The sequence below is a fragment of the Lontra canadensis genome, unplaced genomic scaffold (genome assembly GCF_010015895.1).
Source record: "Lontra canadensis isolate GAN:19392208 unplaced genomic scaffold, GSC_riverotter_1.0 scaffold1, whole genome shotgun sequence".
In the NCBI taxonomy this organism is placed as follows: Eukaryota; Metazoa; Chordata; class Mammalia; order Carnivora; family Mustelidae; genus Lontra; species Lontra canadensis.
The window spans coordinates 86,736,783-86,756,491 of NW_022630995.1; the positions used below are offsets into that span (position 1 = coordinate 86,736,783).

General features: G+C 35.5%; 1 protein-coding gene across 5 annotated transcripts in view; it reads left to right on the top strand.

Moving 5' to 3' along the window:
* Nucleotides 1–17,464, top strand: part of TRPC3 (transient receptor potential cation channel subfamily C member 3) — a 70,551-nt gene extending 53,087 nt beyond the window's left edge. For 2 of the 5 annotated variants that reach the window (XM_032858375.1, XM_032858377.1), the window contains 3 exons: nucleotides 899–982; nucleotides 14,302–14,377; nucleotides 17,025–17,464. In XM_032858375.1, coding sequence (XP_032714266.1) covers nucleotides 899–982; nucleotides 14,302–14,377; nucleotides 17,025–17,167 — 303 coding nt within the window. In that variant the 3' untranslated portion in view covers nucleotides 17,168–17,464. The remainder of the gene's footprint in view (nucleotides 1–898; nucleotides 983–14,301; nucleotides 14,378–17,024) is intronic. The other 3 variants (XM_032858376.1, XM_032858379.1, XM_032858382.1) reach the window with 2 other exon arrangements.
* Nucleotides 17,465–19,709: the final 2,245 nt, after the last annotated feature.

A 19,709-nucleotide genomic window follows, 5' to 3' on the forward strand; every position in this document is an offset into this window, starting at 1 on the left:
GTCAGGTGATGGGGCGTACATATTTTTGCACAGGGGGCCCTGCCTTTGAATCATACCTTATCAGTAGCAGCTTGCCCAAGAGTTAAGAGGCGGGTCCCGCTCACATACATGAAGAGTAGCCAGTAACAGTGTTCTACTCTTACTTTCTCCTTCTACCCTTCTACCAACTGTGAAGTTAAACCCAAAGAGAGAAGAGAATCAAAATTCTTTAAGCTTATTCTATTCAAAGTTGTGAATCTCAATCAGTATAAGGCCATGATCCTAGGAAGACATGTTATTTTGGCTCATATTTTAGGGTTATAAAATATCGAATGATACCTTTTGAACTTGTAGCGTGTTTCTGTTCAAGTGTAGGAGACAAATATAGGCTCAGGAGCAGACAATTGCTTCTAGGCATCTTTGCCTTCTAGATGCCATGAATACATTTTGATAATTATGTTTAGTATGAGCCAGATTTGTGTTTTTTTATACTTTATTTGACAGAGAGAGAGAGACAGCGAGAGAGGGAACACAAGCAGGGGGAGAGGGAGAGGAGAAGCAGGCTGAGCACAGAACCTGTTGTGGGCCTCGATCCCTGATCCCTGGGATCACAACCTGAGCCAAAGGCAGACGCTTAAAAGACTGAGTCACCCAGGCGCCCCCGTGAGCCAGATTTTAAAATACGTTTTCAGTTCTACTGCAGTACACCTTGTGAACATCTTGATAAGTGTGAGCATGTTGCTCACGTGAATTTTTACCATTGGAAATATATTATATCATTTATGAAATTCAACTTCCACAAAATGTTCCTTGGAAGTGTTGACTCCAGAAATGTTATCAAGGAGAATATAGTAGATTATATTTTTGATTTCCCAATGAATGTATTCTAATTTACTAGGTTAATTGTATTTTTTCCTAGTTAAACCTCTTCACTCAGTCTAACTCAAGAGTTTTTGAATCACACAGTTTTAACAGCATTCTCAACCAGCCAACACGTTATCAGGTAAGCATTCAACAGATGTTTCTCTTTCCCTGTATGTAATTCCATGTGTGTGTGTGCATGTGTAGTGAGTAGAATTGTGTTCTGATGTATTATGAGGATAGAACGGTACAGAAAAAAAATAGTATGTTAGTTGGACAGGACTTTGGAAATCAGAGTCCGGGTCCTCATTTTTTTGGTTGAGGAAGAAGAGTTCTTTGTAATATTAAAAGCAAAGTGTTGCCACAGTTTGCAAAGAACACCTTCAAATACCTTGAGCTGGAAAAGCAGTGAAAGATATGATATATTGGGAAAATAATGCTCTCACAGTATGGAAACCTGATACACATCTCCAGGTAATCCATTTTCCCCATGGATTCTTAGGTTATATTGTTTCATCAGTACTACTTTAAAATGTGTTTTGCATTTTGATATTAGATGTGACGTTTGAATGCTAAATTCCAACTCAGAAGAAGTTGTAGCTTTTTACTTTCCATCTGATTGATCATTTTAACTATCAAATCTATAGATTTCTGATGTGTACCAGATCACAAGAATGAGGATCCAGGAATTTGTAATGCATGGCGATGTCAGTTAATGGGTGCAGTTTTGTATCGTTTTCTTGAAGCAGCACATTCTGCAAAATTGCTTGTCAAAGCCTTTTTAATGGTTACCTTATATCCCATTATATGGTTATATTTAATATGTCAGTGTTCCATCAGTGGAAATAGAGGTTATGGCCAATATTTAGCTGTTACAAGCAACGCTTGTAACCTTGTATATATGACTTGTATATATGTAAGTAACCTTGTATATATGACATTTGAAATATGTGCAAATCTGTGAAGTTGGTATCTAAACATTTTAATTTTTTAGTTATCAAATTGATTTTGATGGACCTTGTGCCAATTTATATTCTGTATTCTTACAATAAATGTATGAGAGAGCCCATTTCCTCCTAAGTGTACCAGCAGTGTATCCCCAGAGGTTTTTGTTTTTTTTTTTAAAGATTTTATTTATTTATTTGACAGACAGAGATCACAAGTAGGCAGAGAAGCAGGCAGAGAGAGATAGAAGGAAACAGACTCTCCGCTGAGCAGAGAGCCCGATGCGGGGCTCGATCCCAGGACCTGGGATCATGACCTGAGCCGAAGGCAGAGGCTTTAACCCACTGAGCCACCCAAGCGCCCCTCACCAGAGGTTTTTTTTAATCTTTGCCAAATAGATGGGTGAATATGGTATCACAGTGTAGTTTTATTTGGCATCCTTTGTGATGAATGAACTTGACCATCTTGTTATGTTTAGTGTTCCTTATGTTTGAGATCCTATGTATTTACTTTTCTTGATGGTCTTTTTGTTATAAATTAAGAGGAATTCTTTTAAGAATTATTTTAAGAATTCTTTTAAGAAAATTGGCCCTTTGCCTGTGATATGAGTTGAAAAATAATTTTTTTCTGTTTGCTTTGTATTTTTTAAATATTTTTTCCTGGGGTGCCTGGATGGCTCAGTCGCTTAAGCTGCTACCTTCAGATCAGGTCATGATCCCAGGGTCCTGGGATGGAACCCTGCATTGGCTTGGCAGGGAGCCTGCTTCTCCCTCTGACTGCCACTCCCTCTGCTCATACTCTCTCTCTCTGTCAAATAAATAAATAAAATCTTTCAAAAAATATATTTTCCCCAACTTTCTGATTTTTGTATAGTCAGCTCCCCAAACTTTATGGCTTTAGATTTTGCATCCTGTTTAGAAAGGTCTTTCCCCACGTAAGAATACTAAAGACATTTTTAACACACTTTTCTTTAGTACTTATGGTGTCACATTTTACATGAAAATCTTTGACCCATGTAGAATATATTTTGATGCAAAGTGTGAGGTGGGGAATCCAAATTTATTTTTTTCCAGATGATTATATAGCTGAATATATTAAATAATTATCTTTTTATTGATTTTTAAAAAATATTTTATTTATTTGTTTGTCAGAGAAAAAGCGCACATGCACAAGCAGGGGGAGTGGCAGGCAGAGGGAGAAGCAGGCTCCCCACTGAGCAAGGAACCCAATGCGGGACTTGATCCCAGGGTCCTGGGATCATGACCTGAGCCAAAGGCAGATGCTTGACCAACTGAGCCACCCAGGCATCCCTTTAGTGACTTGAAATATCACCTTTACCACTTACTAAATTTCTTTATCTCCTTACATTTATTTCTGTGCTTTCCATATGTGATAGAACCATATTATTTTAATTATTATATAATGTTTAGAATAAAAGTCAAAATATATAGACACAAACACACACATATTCATGTTCTTGAAGACTTATTTTACATAATACTATGGCTCTTCTTTCTTGTTTATATTGAACTTTAGAGTCAGCTTGTGTAGTTTGCAAAATATTCTATTGGTATTTTTATTGTGATTGTATTAACTTAAGTAAAATTGACTTCTTTATAATGTTCTGACTTCCTTTTCAAGAACATGATACATCTCTCCATTCATTCAGATCTTCATATGTGTACTCAGTATCATAAAGTATCCTCTTATCATTCATATTAATTAGGATTAAGTTTGGTGCAAACCACACAAAACCACCAAATACCATCCACTAAGTAGTTAAAAAAAAAAAACACAGAAATTTATTTCTCTTCACCTATTCAAAAAGTCAGGAGGGGGTCATTTCCAGGGCTGGTATGGTACCTACCAATGTCAGGGACCAAGGCTCTTGGATCATATAATTCTGTCATGACTGGCTTTCAGTCTAACGTGCTCTCATGGTCCAAGAAAGCTTTTGGAGCTCTAGCTCTTACGTATGCATTCCAGAATACATTTAGAAGGTGATAGGGAGAAAGACAATCCTCTGTTCTGTAAGGATCTTCTGTAAAGCTGCACAACTTACCTGCAATGGAGTGTGGGAAATAATGTCATAATTCCTAGCGGCTATTTGCCAAGCTAAAAAACCCAGGAAAAGAATTGGCAGTCTCTGCTGAAATGAATAATATTACTTGTCTTGGTGCTTATCTTTATGTCTTTACACATACTTCTATCTCTGTTACTTGATTTATAAGTTGTAAGTTTTCTCTTTTGATCCTCCAGCTCTAAAATATGAGAAAATCAATTTGTTTATTTTCTCTTCCATCATTTCCCCCCTTCTCCCAGCTTTTGTTGATTAAATCATTAGAACTTGCCAGGGAGGAGGAGAAAAATATCTTTTCTCTACCCATTAGGTTCTGTCACTGGGGCCTGTCAATTAAACTGACAAAGACAGATTAATAGGAGAAGAAAACCCACAGTTTATTTACACACACAAAGTGTACATGCACTGGAGAACTCAGTGATGAGTAACTCAAGACGGTAGTTTGAATTTGGAGCTTATATATCATCTTATCAAAGGGTAGTAAATTTGGGGAGATGTGACAAGACAGAGGAAAAGAGGTTTGCGTTCCCAGGGGTAGTAAGTTGTGGGAGGGTAATATTTGAGAAAGTCAGTGGAAGATTAGGATTCGTTTGTTAAGATTTGATTGTGCAGCTTCATCTCAGTGCCAATTCTCTGTCTCCAGTGATGATGATAATTTCTCCTTCCCTTTTCTATTCTAAGCTTCTCAAGATTTTGTATCAGAAAGTCAAGGGAAGTTCTTGGCCATGAATGTCTGCCCTTGTCATTTCCTTACACTCGCACTTGATCTTTTCATATAACCTTTCTAAAAAAGAATATGGATGTCTCTAAGTTTCATCAAAGGACCTTGTCTTTCTGTTTCTTATTCTCCTTGTTGCTTTTGAATGACTTAGAAGCGGGGGAAATTCCCAAGTTTACTGTCAAATTCAAACTTCTTGTGGTCTGCAAATTGTTATGCTTCTATAAACTCCGAGAAAAAAAGTTTTGATCAGCTATCAAACTTCATATGCCAATCAAAATTCATATAAATGCCTTGATTATATTTAGATAAATCTCTTTATTATGAACTCCACAAATGATAACAATTGGTTTAGTTGTTATCGATATTTTTTAGGCGGTGTATTTTAATATATGACTTGCCTTAAAGAAATCCTAGATCCTAATCTGCTAAATGGGGATTATTTCCTTCAAAGTGGTAACCTTTTGGGGTACACCAATGCTAATGGTGCTACCACAGCTTAGAATATTTTTGGAATATCTCTAAAGAATTACTTTTATACTTAGTTCATAGGATACACAAAAATGCTTTATTCTCATTACTAAACTCAGATAATTATTCACATTATTAACTGAGTCAATACCATATTGACGTTACATTTTTTTCAAAAATAGTCACATCCATCTTCAAAAAACACATGGCTAAACCAGTTGGTTTTAACAACCCTGTGCGTTTTAGATCTAAATGAGTATTTCCTCGCCAATTACCTCAAAAACAGAGAGATTCGAATGTGTCTCAAAGTACAACAGAGAAAGACTTTTCAAAATTCTTTATTGACAGTATTATTTATATTAACACCAATTATTAATAGTATGCTGAGATCATTTTTGTTATGTATGTACAGATTTTTTTTTTTTTTACAGAACTAAGGATGAGTTTTCTGAAAACATAAGGTCTTGGAGGGATGGCCTTGATTGAATTCTGTTCATGAACACCTGTGTTAGTTCAAGTTAAAGGTACATAGATATGCTAAGGTGACCTTAAGAAATGGAAGGTTTTTCTAAGGCTGCACAGAGGCAAGGCTGTAGGTTCTTGGGTCCTGTTATCTCTGGTGTCTCTGGTAGCAGCTCTGCTTTAACCAGCTTCTTTGACTTGGGGACAACTTTGGTCCAGGTAGTGTCAGGCTGTCTTTGGCCCACGTGGTAGTCCCTGATCTAATCCATGAAAGTTAACATAGGTGGCGTGGTTTTACTGGAAGGCACATGGCAGTTTTTCTCAAAGGAGGCAATATGATACATTCATATTAAGCTTCACTCACAGTGAGTTTGAGGGCATATTTTAAGATTCCCACTATTCAGAATGGTCCTTCATTATAAGGATATAAAGTTACAGTCCATGCCTTCAAGGATTTATCTCTCCCTGGAATGGAAAGGTGGGGTTGAGTTGGGAAGGAAGGGAAGGGCAGAAAAAAGTAGATGAACATCACACAACCCTGTGTTTGTGGCTATGTGGTATAAGTGAAACATAAAGAAATGGTATGAGAACCTAGGGAAACCAAGAGGAGAGGAATATTTGAAAACTGATCAAGTAGAAGTGATTTTCTTCTCATGTTTCTCTAAAGAACATAACTTGGACTAGTGGTTAGAAGGTACAATGAAGCAGATTTGGTGCAATACAAAAGAATTGTTTTTAAACTGCTGTGGTTGTCTAAAAATAGATTAAATCAGCTGTCCTGAAAGTGTTTTAGGCTCTGAATCACAGCTGTTTGTTCAGAGGCTGGGCAATGGTGATGGGTCAGGCCGTCTCAAAGTGAGTGGTATGAAAATATGAAAAACATGTGACTTCCAAGGTCCCTTCCCTCTCTAAAATTTTACTCTTCACTTCTGAGTTCTTTATGTTTGTTTCTTTTTTAATTTTATTTTTTTTCAGTGTTCCAAAATTCATTGTTTATGCACCACACCCAGTGCTCCATACAAATATGTACCCTCCATAATACCCACCACCAGGCTCACCCAACCCCCATACCCTTCCTCTCCAAAACCATCAGTTTGTTTCTCAGAGTACACAGTCTCTCATGGTTTGTCTCCCCCTCCGATTTCCCCCAACTCACTTCTCCTCTCCATCTCCCAATGAGTCTTGCCTTATAGTCATACTTTAAAGATTGCTACTATCCCTATTATGGAACTCCTGATAACAGTTAAATTTGGCTTCTCTGTAGGATTAAATGAGAAAATGAAGGTAAAAGTACTTGAGAGAATGTTTCACAGTTGTTACTTGAATTTGAATCAGTGAAAAATAAGCAAGTGAGAAGAAAAGCTTTGATGCCTTTTGAGAATGAAGAGCATATCTATATATCCAACCACCCTCATTTCATTCCTTTTCCCAGTCTTAATGGAGAGTTGAGAAAGGAACTCAGATTTATTTGCAAGAGATAATGTTTAAGGTAACTGCTACCTAGGCTTTCCATACCCTGGATAGAGAAAATCCATAGTCTACTCTACAAAAGTCACAATGTCTACTTTAAAGAGTGATTCACAGGATCATATCAAGAAATTTGGGTAGTTCCTGGAGGTATGTGAACTGTGGAAATTAATCTATAGACCCTCTATTCCTTTAGTTTTCTATTCCATTAGTTAGTAACTTGACCAAGAAGGGAAAATGATGACCTGTTATTCGTCAATTTAGTTAATGGACTGGCTTTGGTTAAGGAATCAGTTGAAAATTTAAAGATAATATTTATAATGGTAATTTTATGTGTCACATATGTTTTATGATCTTTGCCTATATAACCATCATTATTAAGATTGGTTAATCAAGATTTGCTTTACAGAAGCATACACGATAATGAGAGCATAATAGTTATGTTAATTGAGCACCTACTGTGTAATTTACCTATATTATCTCTTTTACAATGTATATTGTAACATTTCCAGTACGCAATTTTAGTTGCCAAGGTTCCACAGCTTATAAATAATGGAGTCACAACTCAAATCCAGGCAATTTGCCCTTACAGCCCACTTTTTTAACTGCTTACACAATACTGCCTTGGGTTCACCAGACAAGCCACCTAATAGAATGGAAATGGCCAACCTTTGCCCCTTCTCTGAATTGTACATAATTTTGGAATTCACATGAATTATTTTTCCAACATGAACTGAGGGATGGACTGTTGCCAGGTAGTGCCACGTGTGGAGAAACTGAGTTCAATCCAACATCAGGTATCTTCTTGCCTTGTAGAGAAGCTCAAATTTAGGATGGTGGTACATATAAATATATTTAAACTGTAAATATTAAGATAAAAAGCTTTTTTAAAAATGAGAATTTTTATGGGATACATGGAAAACCTAAAACACCCAATTTTGAAGGGAAAAAAATTTAAACCTATAACCATAATTTTCCCTATAGGTCAAAGATGAATGTATCTACCTGCAGTGAAAAAATTTAATCTGAGTGACTCTGTACAGGTGTTTCTAGGGAACCTGTACTTTATTTGAATTTTTAAAATATTTTATTTTCCTATCTTCTTTCTTTCTGGCAGTAAATATGCTTTAAAAATATCGTACATCTTTTCATAGACTTTTTCTTAGTTTTGGATTATGTTAAATATTTTAGAGAATATCCTATTAGAGCATATGGGTAGCAATATCTTAGTCTTCACATTTTACCTTCATAAAAAATGCTAGCAAGAAAGAACCTCTTCTAAGCCGAAATCCTGCTTTTACATGCGCTTGATGATTTAATCTGTACAACTTCTGAATTTTTATTACCCCCATTTTTTAATACGGAGGAAATGGGAGCTTAGGGAGTTTAAGCACCTTAAGTTCACTCAGCTAATAAATAAAGACCTGTTCAAAGTCAGAGATTTTTTTTTTTACTCCAAACTCATTCTGCCTCATTTTAATTTTTAAGCAGTTTTAATTTTTTGTAGAGATAGGATTTCTAAATAACACATTTCTGAATGGTTCTAAACAAGCCCTTATTAAGCTCTGAATTTTTCTCAGTTTATGTATTAGCTGAAGTGTTTACAGCTTTGTTTGTAAAAGTGAAAAATGTTTGTCTGTTTATTATAATTGAAGCTATTGCTGCTGGAGATGGAATGAATGCCCAGGCTGGTGAAGCACATCAGTTTGTTAGGCAGCATTAAAAGCCTACTCAGAAGAATATTTTAATAGTTTTTATTTTATTATATTTTAAATTTTGATGATAAACTATTTCATACACAGAATGGTACCACAAATATCCTGGTAGACATCTGTGCCACTACCATCTTCATTTAATAAGTGCTAACATTTTGCCATATTCTTTTTAACCTTTTCTTGTAAGGATTTTTTGATACAACTAAATGCCCCTACCCTATCCCATTAGCTCTTATCCTTCCATGAGGATCTTTACTATCTTGAAGTTCAAGTATGTTCTTCCCATGTATGCTTCTCTGTATTTTTACTTTCATAAGTACATTCATATTTTTATGTACTAGTTTTATGTGTTTTTAAAATATACATAAACGAATAATATACTATGTATTCTGCACTTTTTTCACTTTATGCTTTTGAGAATTACCTATATTGATACATGTACATCTTGTTTTTCATTCTCACTGCTATAGTGTAATATTCCATTGTATGAATAAGCCATTTTGTTTTTTCATTCCTCTATTAATGAATATTTCTCTTATTTTCCTTCTCTGACTATTATAAATAATGCTGTATTTAGGATCTTAGTAAATGTCTACTTTTGCACATTTCTAAGTGTTTTTCTGGATGGCCTACCTGGGAGTAGTTTATCAGTTTATAGTTCCAGCAACATGGTACAAGAGTTTCTCACTGTTTGCAGAAGCACTTGGTATTAACAGATTTTAAAACATTTGCCTACTAAAAAACAGTTGCCCCGTACATCTTCAAAAATGTGGGTCTCATGAAAGACAAAGGCCAAGGAACTGTTCCAGATAAAAGGAGACTAAAGATAAATAACATCTGAAAGCAATATTATTCCTCAGGAAAAGGAAACTGAATATGAACTATGTATTAAACAGTTCTTGACCCATGTTAATTTTTCTAAAGTTTGATCATTGTAGGATGGTTATATAAGAGAATATTCTTGTTCTTTGGGAATACTGAAGTATTTAGAGATAAAGGGACATGATGTCTGAAAATTATTTTCAAATTCCTTAGCAATATAATAATATATAGATAGTGAGATAAAGCAAGGCAGCAACTTTCTCACACTGGTGAATCTAGGTAAAGAGTATATGTGAATTCGTTTTACTTTCAGCTCTTCAATAGATATGAAATCTTTTTGGAAGAAAAAATGTTCACTAAACTCATAGGTGTGAATGTATTCGTTATTTTAATTTACTCTTCTCTGATTACTAAGTGAGATTGAACATCTTTTTATATGTTGGTCATTCAGATTTCCTTTTTTGTGAATTTAAATTCCTTTTCCTGATTCTACTTGGCTATTTACCTTTTCCTTATTGACTTCTCAAAATTCTGTAATATTCTTCATCCCCATTCTTTTTTTTTTTTTTAAGATTTTATTTATTTGACAGACAGAGATCACATGTAGGCAGAGAAGCAGGCAGAGAGAGAGAGGGAAGTAGGCTCCCTGCTGAGCAGAGAGCCCAATGTGATGCGGGGCTTGATCCCAGGACCCCGAGATCATGACCTGAGCTGAAAGACAGAGGCTTAACCCATTGAGCCCCCCAGGCACCCCCATTCCAATTCTTTGTTGATGTGTTTCGCAAACAACTTCTCTTACTTTTCGGTTTGTCTTTTAACTTTGGGTAATGGGTTTATTAGGGCGTCTCAGCATATGAGTGTATAAAATAACTTTGTTTTCAATATTTTCCCACTAACTGTCCTATTTGGGACTCTTCTTTTCTGTTGGATGGAGGATCCCTTTACAACATCTTGTCAAGACTCCATAACTCTCCAGTGACTTGGTTATTAAAAAGTCTCTTGTTTATAATTAAAGAAGACAGTTAAGTTTATCTTGAACCATGAATGTCCAAATCAAATCTAAATCTCTTCTCCTCCTTACTCCTAGCACAAACGAAACCTTTCCATGTCTCTAGTGGAGAAAGGCTATGGTCTGCTTTGTATATACATCCATCCCCTAACTCATCAAGGTGTCCTCTGCTATGTGAAGTGGGAAGAATTAGCCAAAGGGCAAGCATCTTTCCACTTGAGTGAACTGTGGGTGCAGCTTCCTCCTTGTTTGTCACTACTGCTCTAATGCTGGACAAGTTTTAATGTCCTCATGTGGCAGGCACCCATATGCTGCCTTTGTAACTGGGCTGGGAGCATGATGAGAGTGTTTGAAAAAGCCACGGAGGCTACCTCCCCTTTGCCCAGCTCCTGAAGCAGAGATCTAGCACTGACTTCAGGTTCACATCTAATTTTCACCCTTTCCATAAGGATAGCCTGTTATCCCAGTCCCATTCATTGAATAGACTCCCCTTTCCCACTAATGTGTATTAATGCCTTCCACCCAATATAGTGGAAATTTTATGTTTGCCAAATTAATGGGAGTGCATGTTGACCCAATGGCTGTTATACTCTTAACTGAGTTCTTTTTTTGCCTTTACTTAATTGCCAGGAGCAGGTCAGCAAGTTTGCTGGGATCGATATTTAATTGGGAGCAGGATGCCAGGCCTTTGGTTTAGGCAACTATAATCTTTATGAGTGATTGCCTTGGCTTTTCCCTCTCCCTTGGCTTCTGGGGACTGGAGGTACCCTATCTTCCTTCCTTCCACCCAGAAAGAAAGAATAATCTCTCCACCCCAAAAGCCCCTGACTCCTCGCACGTCTCACAGTCCTTTTCCTTATGTGGAGTGAGGAGGAAATTCATGGTAAGTACTGGTCTAGTGAGTTTCAGTAAGCCTTGAGAGGTGGCTGGCCCCAACTGCTAGTGACAGCTTGGTCTTAGACCATGGAGTACTTAGCATCCTTTCTCATCAGTTTTGGATTTATCAACAATTTCAGGACAACCAGAAAAATCCCATTTGACATAAGGTTACATTTCATTGGTATTCTTTCTTGCATAAAAGTTTTAAAATGTCTTAATATAGTCAGATTTATTCTTCCTTATGGCTTATCCTTTCCTTTAGCTTTTTCAAGATGTATTTCCCTATTCCTTCCAAAATTTTGCTTTTCACATTTAGACCTTTGATCTATTTGACTTGAAAAATTTGTTTTATATATGATATGAGGTAGAGATCTAATTTTAATTTTCCCTTAAGAATAGTTCTTGTCTCAGTACTATTTGTCAGTCTTTTCTTTCCCAGTGATTTGTATTACTGACTTTCAAATTGTTTTTAACTGATAACCATTTCTTTATATTTTCTTTCTATAGGAATCACCTTTGCTGTCCCCTAAGGTTAAGTAGATCCCTGACATGTCCACCCATCATAGTGAATTGTTCCAATGACATTTTATTAGATAGAGTAGGAGCTGTGCTTACTGTTGCATCCCTAGCATTTAGGACAGTACCTGGCACCAAGCTGGCTCTCAATAAATATTTGGCGAATGAACAACCAGGTCCAAGCCAAGTCCACCCAGCTATGAGTCTGCCCTGAAGTCTAGATTCCACAGAATTCAATAGGTTTTCTATTTTACTGCAATTGGTAAAATGGGTTTTTCCTTTCCAGTAGCATAGTCTGTCTCTTGATCTGTTATTCTTTGAGATAGACATTTTGAATATTCCTAGATTTCTCCCTTTCCTTGAGCTTGGCATCTAATGGGTCACTTAGCTTCATGATTTCTACTTTCTTAACTATGTTTTCACTTCAGCTCAGGCCTTTTCCCCCCCTTCCTTCCTTTATTTTTTTTAATGTGGTATTTGATATATGTACAAGAATGTAAGTAACACATTATAAATTATAATGACATGTATGCTTATGGAAACCACCACTTCCCTGAAAATGGTGACATTCTCTGCCCATTGCCTCTACTTAGGTGCTCCTTCCTGGCCCACCCCTTGCCTCCACCTAAGAGGTAATTGCTAAGTTGAAGTTTGAGTTTCTCATCCTCTTGCTTTAGTTTCCTTTTCTAGTATAAACTTATTACATTAAATAAATATTCCTAACAATGCATTATGTAGATTTACTTATCGAGCTTTGTAAGAATAATTTTATACTTTGTGAAGTCTGCAAACTGAATTTTTCATTCAACATTTATGCTTCTAAGTTTCATCCATCCTGTTTTATGTGGCTACAGCTCACTGATTTCATTATTTAATTTCATTAGTGAACATAATGAGATTACATTGTGTAACATACCATGGTTTCTCTATTCTCCTGTTGATCTTTGTTTAGACTGTTTCCTGGTTTGTATTTGCTGCTTTGGACAAGATTGCTATAAACATTGTTGTTTATGTCTCTTGGTCCACTTGTGTAAAGTTTTTCCAGGCTCTGTATCAAGGAGTGGACTTCTGGGTGAAAGGAAGTACCAGTGTTCGACTTTGAAAGATAATGCCAAATTGCTTCCCAGAGCGGTCTGTTTGTACTCATGCCAGTAGAGTGTCAAAGTCCCCATTGACTCATATTCTTTCCAACATTTGGCATTATAAAATTTATTATATTTTTCCCTTTTTAGATGTGAAATTGTGTCTCCGTTTAATTGTAAATTGTATTTCCCTGAGAAAAAGATTTGAGATTGTTTTATATGCCTATTGATTTGACTAGTCATGATTCCATTTCTGTGTAATGCCTGTTTGTCTTTGCCCTTTTTTCTATTGGGTTATATGAGTTTTTCTTCTTGAATTAAAGTTCTTCGTGTATTTTAGATCCAAATTAAGTTATTTATCAGTTGTAAATATTGCCAATATTTTCTTCCAGTTTGTGGCTTGCTTTTTTGTTTTCTTTATAGTATCTCTATTACCAGAGGTTTTAATGAAGTTTTAATAGTAATAATATTGAATTCATCAATCTTTTCTATTATAATTGGAATTTTTTATCTTGTTTAAAAAACATCCAGCTCTACACTGAATTTATAAATACATTCTCCTTTGCTTTCTTTTAAAGGATTTACAAGCTTTATCTTTCACATTTAAGATGCATATGGAATTAATTTTTCATGTGTATGGTATAAAGTAGGGCTCCAATTTTACTTTACTTTTTCCTTATGGATAAATAGTTATCCTGTAAGAGCATTTCTTTAGATTAAATATATTTACAATATATATTGCTATGAGAAGAAAGCATATAACATCACAGAATATATGGTATTTTGAAAACATAAAATATATATGTGTGTATATATATATAGTATTTAGTAAACACACAAAATTTAAAAAGGCATACACCAAAATAACAACGATTATCTTTGGGTAGTGGGACAATTAATGATCTTTGTTTATTTCTTCTTTTCTGTAATTTCCAACTTTTCTCTGTTGAACATATATTTATATTTTTTTCACAGTGAGAAATAAGGTAGTGTTTTTAGATAATAATGTGGTATCAGCACATCTTAAAGAGAAACCATGAATTAATTCCTCCAACTTAACTTTTTTTTAGCTTCTTCCATTCCTAGGGGTGGGGGAGAATGTTTGTAGATAATGCAGTAAGTCTTAATAGAAGGTGAAAAATGGTTGAGTTCTGAAATCTTCTATATATAGTTAGATAAAGTTTTTCTCTCCCAAGCTGCGTTTGCTTTACAAGTATGTAAGTCTCTTTGGAGAATAGGATCCAGGTTAGTTATGTGTATCATTGATGATATAATTATTTCTTTTTGATCAACAGCAGATAATGAAAAGACTTATAAAGCGATATGTTCTGAAAGCACAAGTGGACAAAGAAAATGATGAAGTTAATGAAGGTAAGCATCTCCATCTTGAGAAACATCCTTTTGCAACTAACTTAATGACCTTGGGAAACTTGATATTGAAGGATACTTTTAAAAATCCAATCTCAGGCAACAGTTCCAAGATTGATAGGAGAATCTGAGGTTACATTTCTAAAACTATCTTTTAAAAGAAAAGGTTATTAAAAATGTCAATCAGAGACAGTTGATCTCTACTCACAATGTTGTAACTGATTCTTAGAATGTAAAACCTGCAATCATTCTGGAAACCTTTCAAGTCCTATTATATAAAGTAGTCAGTAGTTTCAGTTCTGTTGCAGTGAGTTCACATGAATGTTAACATTTTTGCAACGTTAACATTTTCCAGTAAAATAGTTGGCTGGTTGGCTCAAATAGAACATACGTTTCTTCAGAAAAATTTTTGCTTTGTTGTACAGAAAGAAATCTGTAACCCATTTTTCTCATCTCATGTTTCACTTTTGCCTTTCACTTTTCTTCTTGGCTCCTTATTTAAGGTACCTATTTTTCCAGGCATATCCTAGGCAGGGCATCTGTCTGTACTATAAAAACGTTTCTCCAAAGGCAAGGCCAAAGAACAGGCCCAGAGTTGGAAAGAAATCAAACTGGGAAAAGTAAGTTGCCTTAAAAATGGAAAGTGTAGCTTCTAATAGCAATGAGATGCCACTAGATCTATCTATGCTGATAAGAGAAGAAAGGGCTAAACTAAATAAAATGGTGATGGCCTTCAAAACCTTTACTTGATGGATGCAAGGAATCCCTGGAAAATCTGGTCTATCCACTGATACGTGTATGTAGAAAAGAAGTGTATGAATGTGTGATTGAAGACCAGCAAAAATCCAATCATGATGCCCAAGAAGCTGTCTCAGGGAGAAATGGAAAGGGGTTGTAGTTCAGGAAGCAGAAATCTGATCATTCGTACAGTAACCTCCCTGGTGGGGGTGGGAGAGGACAAGAAAAACAAAGTTATCTGGGGTAATTGGATGGCTGACAGCATCAAAAACAAAGGAGCATCTTCCATATCCTTGCTCTAAAGGGGAAAATGAGTTAATAAGAATATGGAGTTTGAACAAAGTTCTAACTAAACTATCATAGAGTTTAATATTCTCATTTAATAAATGAGGAAACTGAAGTCCAAGAGGTTGAGTAGTTTGTGTTTCCCATATTGGGAGCCTACAAATAACAACGAATAGTCTCCCCATAACTCAAAAACAAGGAAGAAGGATATGGCGCTATGGAGGCAAAAGGGGATCTAATGGGTTTATAGTCCAAATGTGATACTGAATGGTGTGAGAATCCATTTCCTTCACCAAAGACCAGCCTCGTGATTTCAAATTAGAATCATATTGCCAGATGGGAAAGGAAGAAGCACTTTTTTTTTTGCCTAAAAAAAGGAATCTGCAAATGTTTTATGTGTATGCAAATGTTTTATGAGTTCTTTACGATAAAAAGTTTCTGACTTGTATATATATAAAAGAATATAGAAATTACACTTTTAAGCATCATAAAGGTACCAGGGAATATTATGGAAAGTATGTTTTACATGTGATTCTTTTACAGAAAGCTTGTTAAAATACCAATAATTTGTGAAGAATCATTTCTTAGATTCAGGATAAATTTCCACCCCAAATTTCACCTTCCAATGTGAATGGCTTATCTACATTGCAATCATTTGCAAAAGAATCTAGTTCTTAATTGCAAACTACATATACTCAAAATACTGCCAAGCTGAATTATGGGAATACTTGTGCTTTAAGAGCCAGAAAGTCTCCTTTGGAGACTCCTGTGTGTATACACATTGCCAGTGGTATCACACCTAAACTTAATTTCTTACTTGTTACTTGTTATTTCCTTATACATTGGTTTTCTGTGTCCTACAAAGTGTTCCTTGGCCCTAAGCTCATTACCATAGCCTTCCCTAATAATCACTACTTTTTTTTTCTTGCCTTCCCTTACTTCAGACCTGACTTAAAATTTACTTGTCCCATGTCAATATTTGCCTGTTAAACAGATTGAATCACCTTTTGCTAGGAGTTTCATCCATCCTAGCAAAAGGAGATGATCCATGTAGGTTTCAACCCTTATGTCTGCGGGAACCAAAGGGACTCTCTATAGACAGAATAGGATACTCTGGCTGTAGATCAGGTAGCTGAAGAATTATGAGGTGTTTGAGCCACAGAACAGTACTTTAGTGGAGTTTTACTATTGAAAACATAGCTGGACTATTTCTTACAACTTTTTCAAAGGTCAGTATATTTTTAAAGACTAATACTTCTTGGGACAGCTGTGTGGCTCAGGTTAGGTGTCTGCCTTTAGCTCAGGTCATGATCCCAGAGTCCTGGGATTGAATCCTGCATCAGGCTCCTTACTCAGAAAGGAGCCTGCTTCTCCCTCTGCCTGCGGCTCCCCCTGCTTGTGATCTCTCTCTCTCCCTCTAACAAATTTTTAAAAATCTAAAAAAAAATTTAAAAAAAAGACTGATACTTCTTAAATATCTTGAAGGAAAAAATTCCACAAAAATAACTTGGACTTTATGAAGCAAATGTATTAATATTATATGCATTTGTATGAATTTCACTCTCTCTTCTTTTCTGATCCAAAGAGCAAATTACCAATGATTTTTTTTTAAATACAAATACTATAGGTGAATTAAAAGAAATCAAGCAAGATATCTCCAGCCTTCGTTATGAACTTTTGGAGGACAAGAGCCAAGCAACTGAGGAATTAGCCGTTCTGATTCATAAACTCAGTGAGAAACTGAATCCTAGCATGCCAAGATGTGAATGATTCAGTAACCTGGAATAATGGCTTTGACTATAGCACAAAAGTGGGCAATAATATTTCTAAGTATGAAATACTTGAAAAACTGTGGTGTAAATTTTTAGTATTAACTACCTTTATCATGTGAATCTTTGAAACTTAGGTCTTAATGATTTTATTGTTTTATCACATGAAAATGCTCTTCATTTTAATTGTCTGCCTTGACATTATAAACAATGACATGCCATTGTATTTAAAGGCCCAGTATTATTCCATTACTGACACTTTTGTCCACTTTAGAATAAACTCTATGTCTTTGCACTACCTGTTTGCCTCCAAGAGACTATAAGCTCCTTGGAGACAGGGACCATGTCTTATTCATCTTAGTGTCTCCAGCGTCTAGTACAGTGCCTGGTACATAGTAGGTGCTCAATAAATGTTGAAACCAACTGAACAGAACTGCCAACAAAATACAAATAAAAATGAAAAGGCCATCACCATGTAGCATTCCTTCCCTTGTCCAAGTGCTCAGAGTTGTTTTTTTTTTTCTAATAGAAATTAAAGAAATTTTATAACCAGCTATGACTTGGTAAGATTTTCTTAGAATTTTTGGCATCACTAATAATCCTAGAACCTTTGAGCCCTGAATGAAGAATTTAACAATGAAATGAATTAATAGAAAATATAATTACATTACATATTTAATGTAATTAAATAATAATAGAATTGTTCAAAACGACGCATTAAAGATTTTTCTAAAGTCTATAGAGTTTGTTTTCTGTCTTAAATTTTCCTTTGTTGTTTTTCAGTAATGTGAATTTACTCAGTGGGGTGGTGAGTTTGTTTTTTTAAAGTTAGGGGCCATGCAGGGTTGCTATTTTGTGATAACCTTCTAATTTCTGCCTCTGATGTTTAATGCTAAAGAAGATATCAACAACTAACTTCTATCTTGCCCATTAGCTTCATTCTGAGTTTTAGAGGGTATGTGTATGGGAAGAACCAAGAGCAAGCAATGGCTGTCTACGTGGAAACACATATTCAAGCAGCACCAGGTATGTTTCATTTCCCTTTGAGGCATCTCTTGCTCTCACTACTTAGATCGACATCCTTTTTCTTATTGAAGCATTTCAGTTACACTTTTTACACAAAATGGATGGTGATGAGCCTGTAATTGATTTATTCTATAATTGAGCTGAATACTGGTAATATCCACACCACCTCACAACTTTAATAAGAAAGGGAATATAGGCCAGTAATATCCCTCATCTATTCACAGAACATAAAGCACTCAAAAATTTTTTTTAACCAGCTGGGTTTTAATCTCTTATAGAGTTGTGCTTATCACCTGGATTCTCTTCACTCTGTTTTTTTGTCAGGTCTTATGGGAATATGATTTTTGATCATAGCTCAAGGATAGTTTTATAGGTTCTAAAAACCAATTAAATACATGATACTTCAAAAATCATTAATATCACACAGGAAGGCTTTCTAGGCATGAAAATAAAAATGAACATTAAATGGTACTACATAAAGATCTTTACAGATAATTTCTTAATTTCTACTTTTGGGGAGTTAAAACAGTTAAGGTAAGAAAAGAACTTATACAGTTTTACTACCACTGTAAAATATTTCATTAACTTTTGTGATATGCTAATGGTATTTTGTCTGAAACATTTTCATACTTTTTGTATTTTATGTTATCTCTCAGAACTGAATAGAATATTGATTTTTCATCATTATATGTTACTATTGTTTATAATAAAACAGTAAAGACATGGAGTTTCCATAATAGACAATACTTTCAGTCTTCTAGTATTATCTAGGAGTCCAAGAAAAATAAGTTTTTGCCTATAGCTATGGAACAGCATATTTAGTAATATTCCTAATTGGGACTGGAAACATTTTGAATGACAAAATGTCAGATTCATCTGAGGACATCCAGCCTAGGATCCTTGGAGTCTTGGAAGAAGATAAAGCTCATGGCATATATACCCTGTGAGAAACTACTTCCTTTTTTTTTTTTTTTTTTTTTAAGCCCATGCCTCCCACAACTATAGAGTTCTCAACGTAGGTTGTTTTTGTTTTGTTTTGTTTTGTTTTGTTTTGACTATACTTACATAAAACTCTGGTATATTTCTGTTATTTCATTTTTTTCCTTCTTTATAGCTTCTAGGTGGTAGCCAAGATGGAAGATGGGTTGCCAAGGTGCGGTGGATACTATTGATGCTATTGATGTCCTGCCCAGATCCTTTTTGTGGGCCAGTGCAGGCATGTCCCAGATTCTGTGAGTGTTGGCTCCTTAGCAGTTCCCAACTATCCCCTTCCCTGGGGAATTGCCCTCCACTGAGAGGAAGCAGCCTTGCCCTGGCTGTTATGCCTCCTCTTCCCCATATCAATGACAGATTGACTGGGGTGGAGACAAAAAGGCTGGGCCCTTGTTTCAAGGTAGGGCCAACTTTTTGGTGTAATTCATGTTCTAGAGCTTTGGGAGGGATTAGGCTCAGCCAGACTCCAATTGAAACCAAATATGGGTTTAGCTTTTTTCCTCTGTCTTACCCCGTTTCCCTTC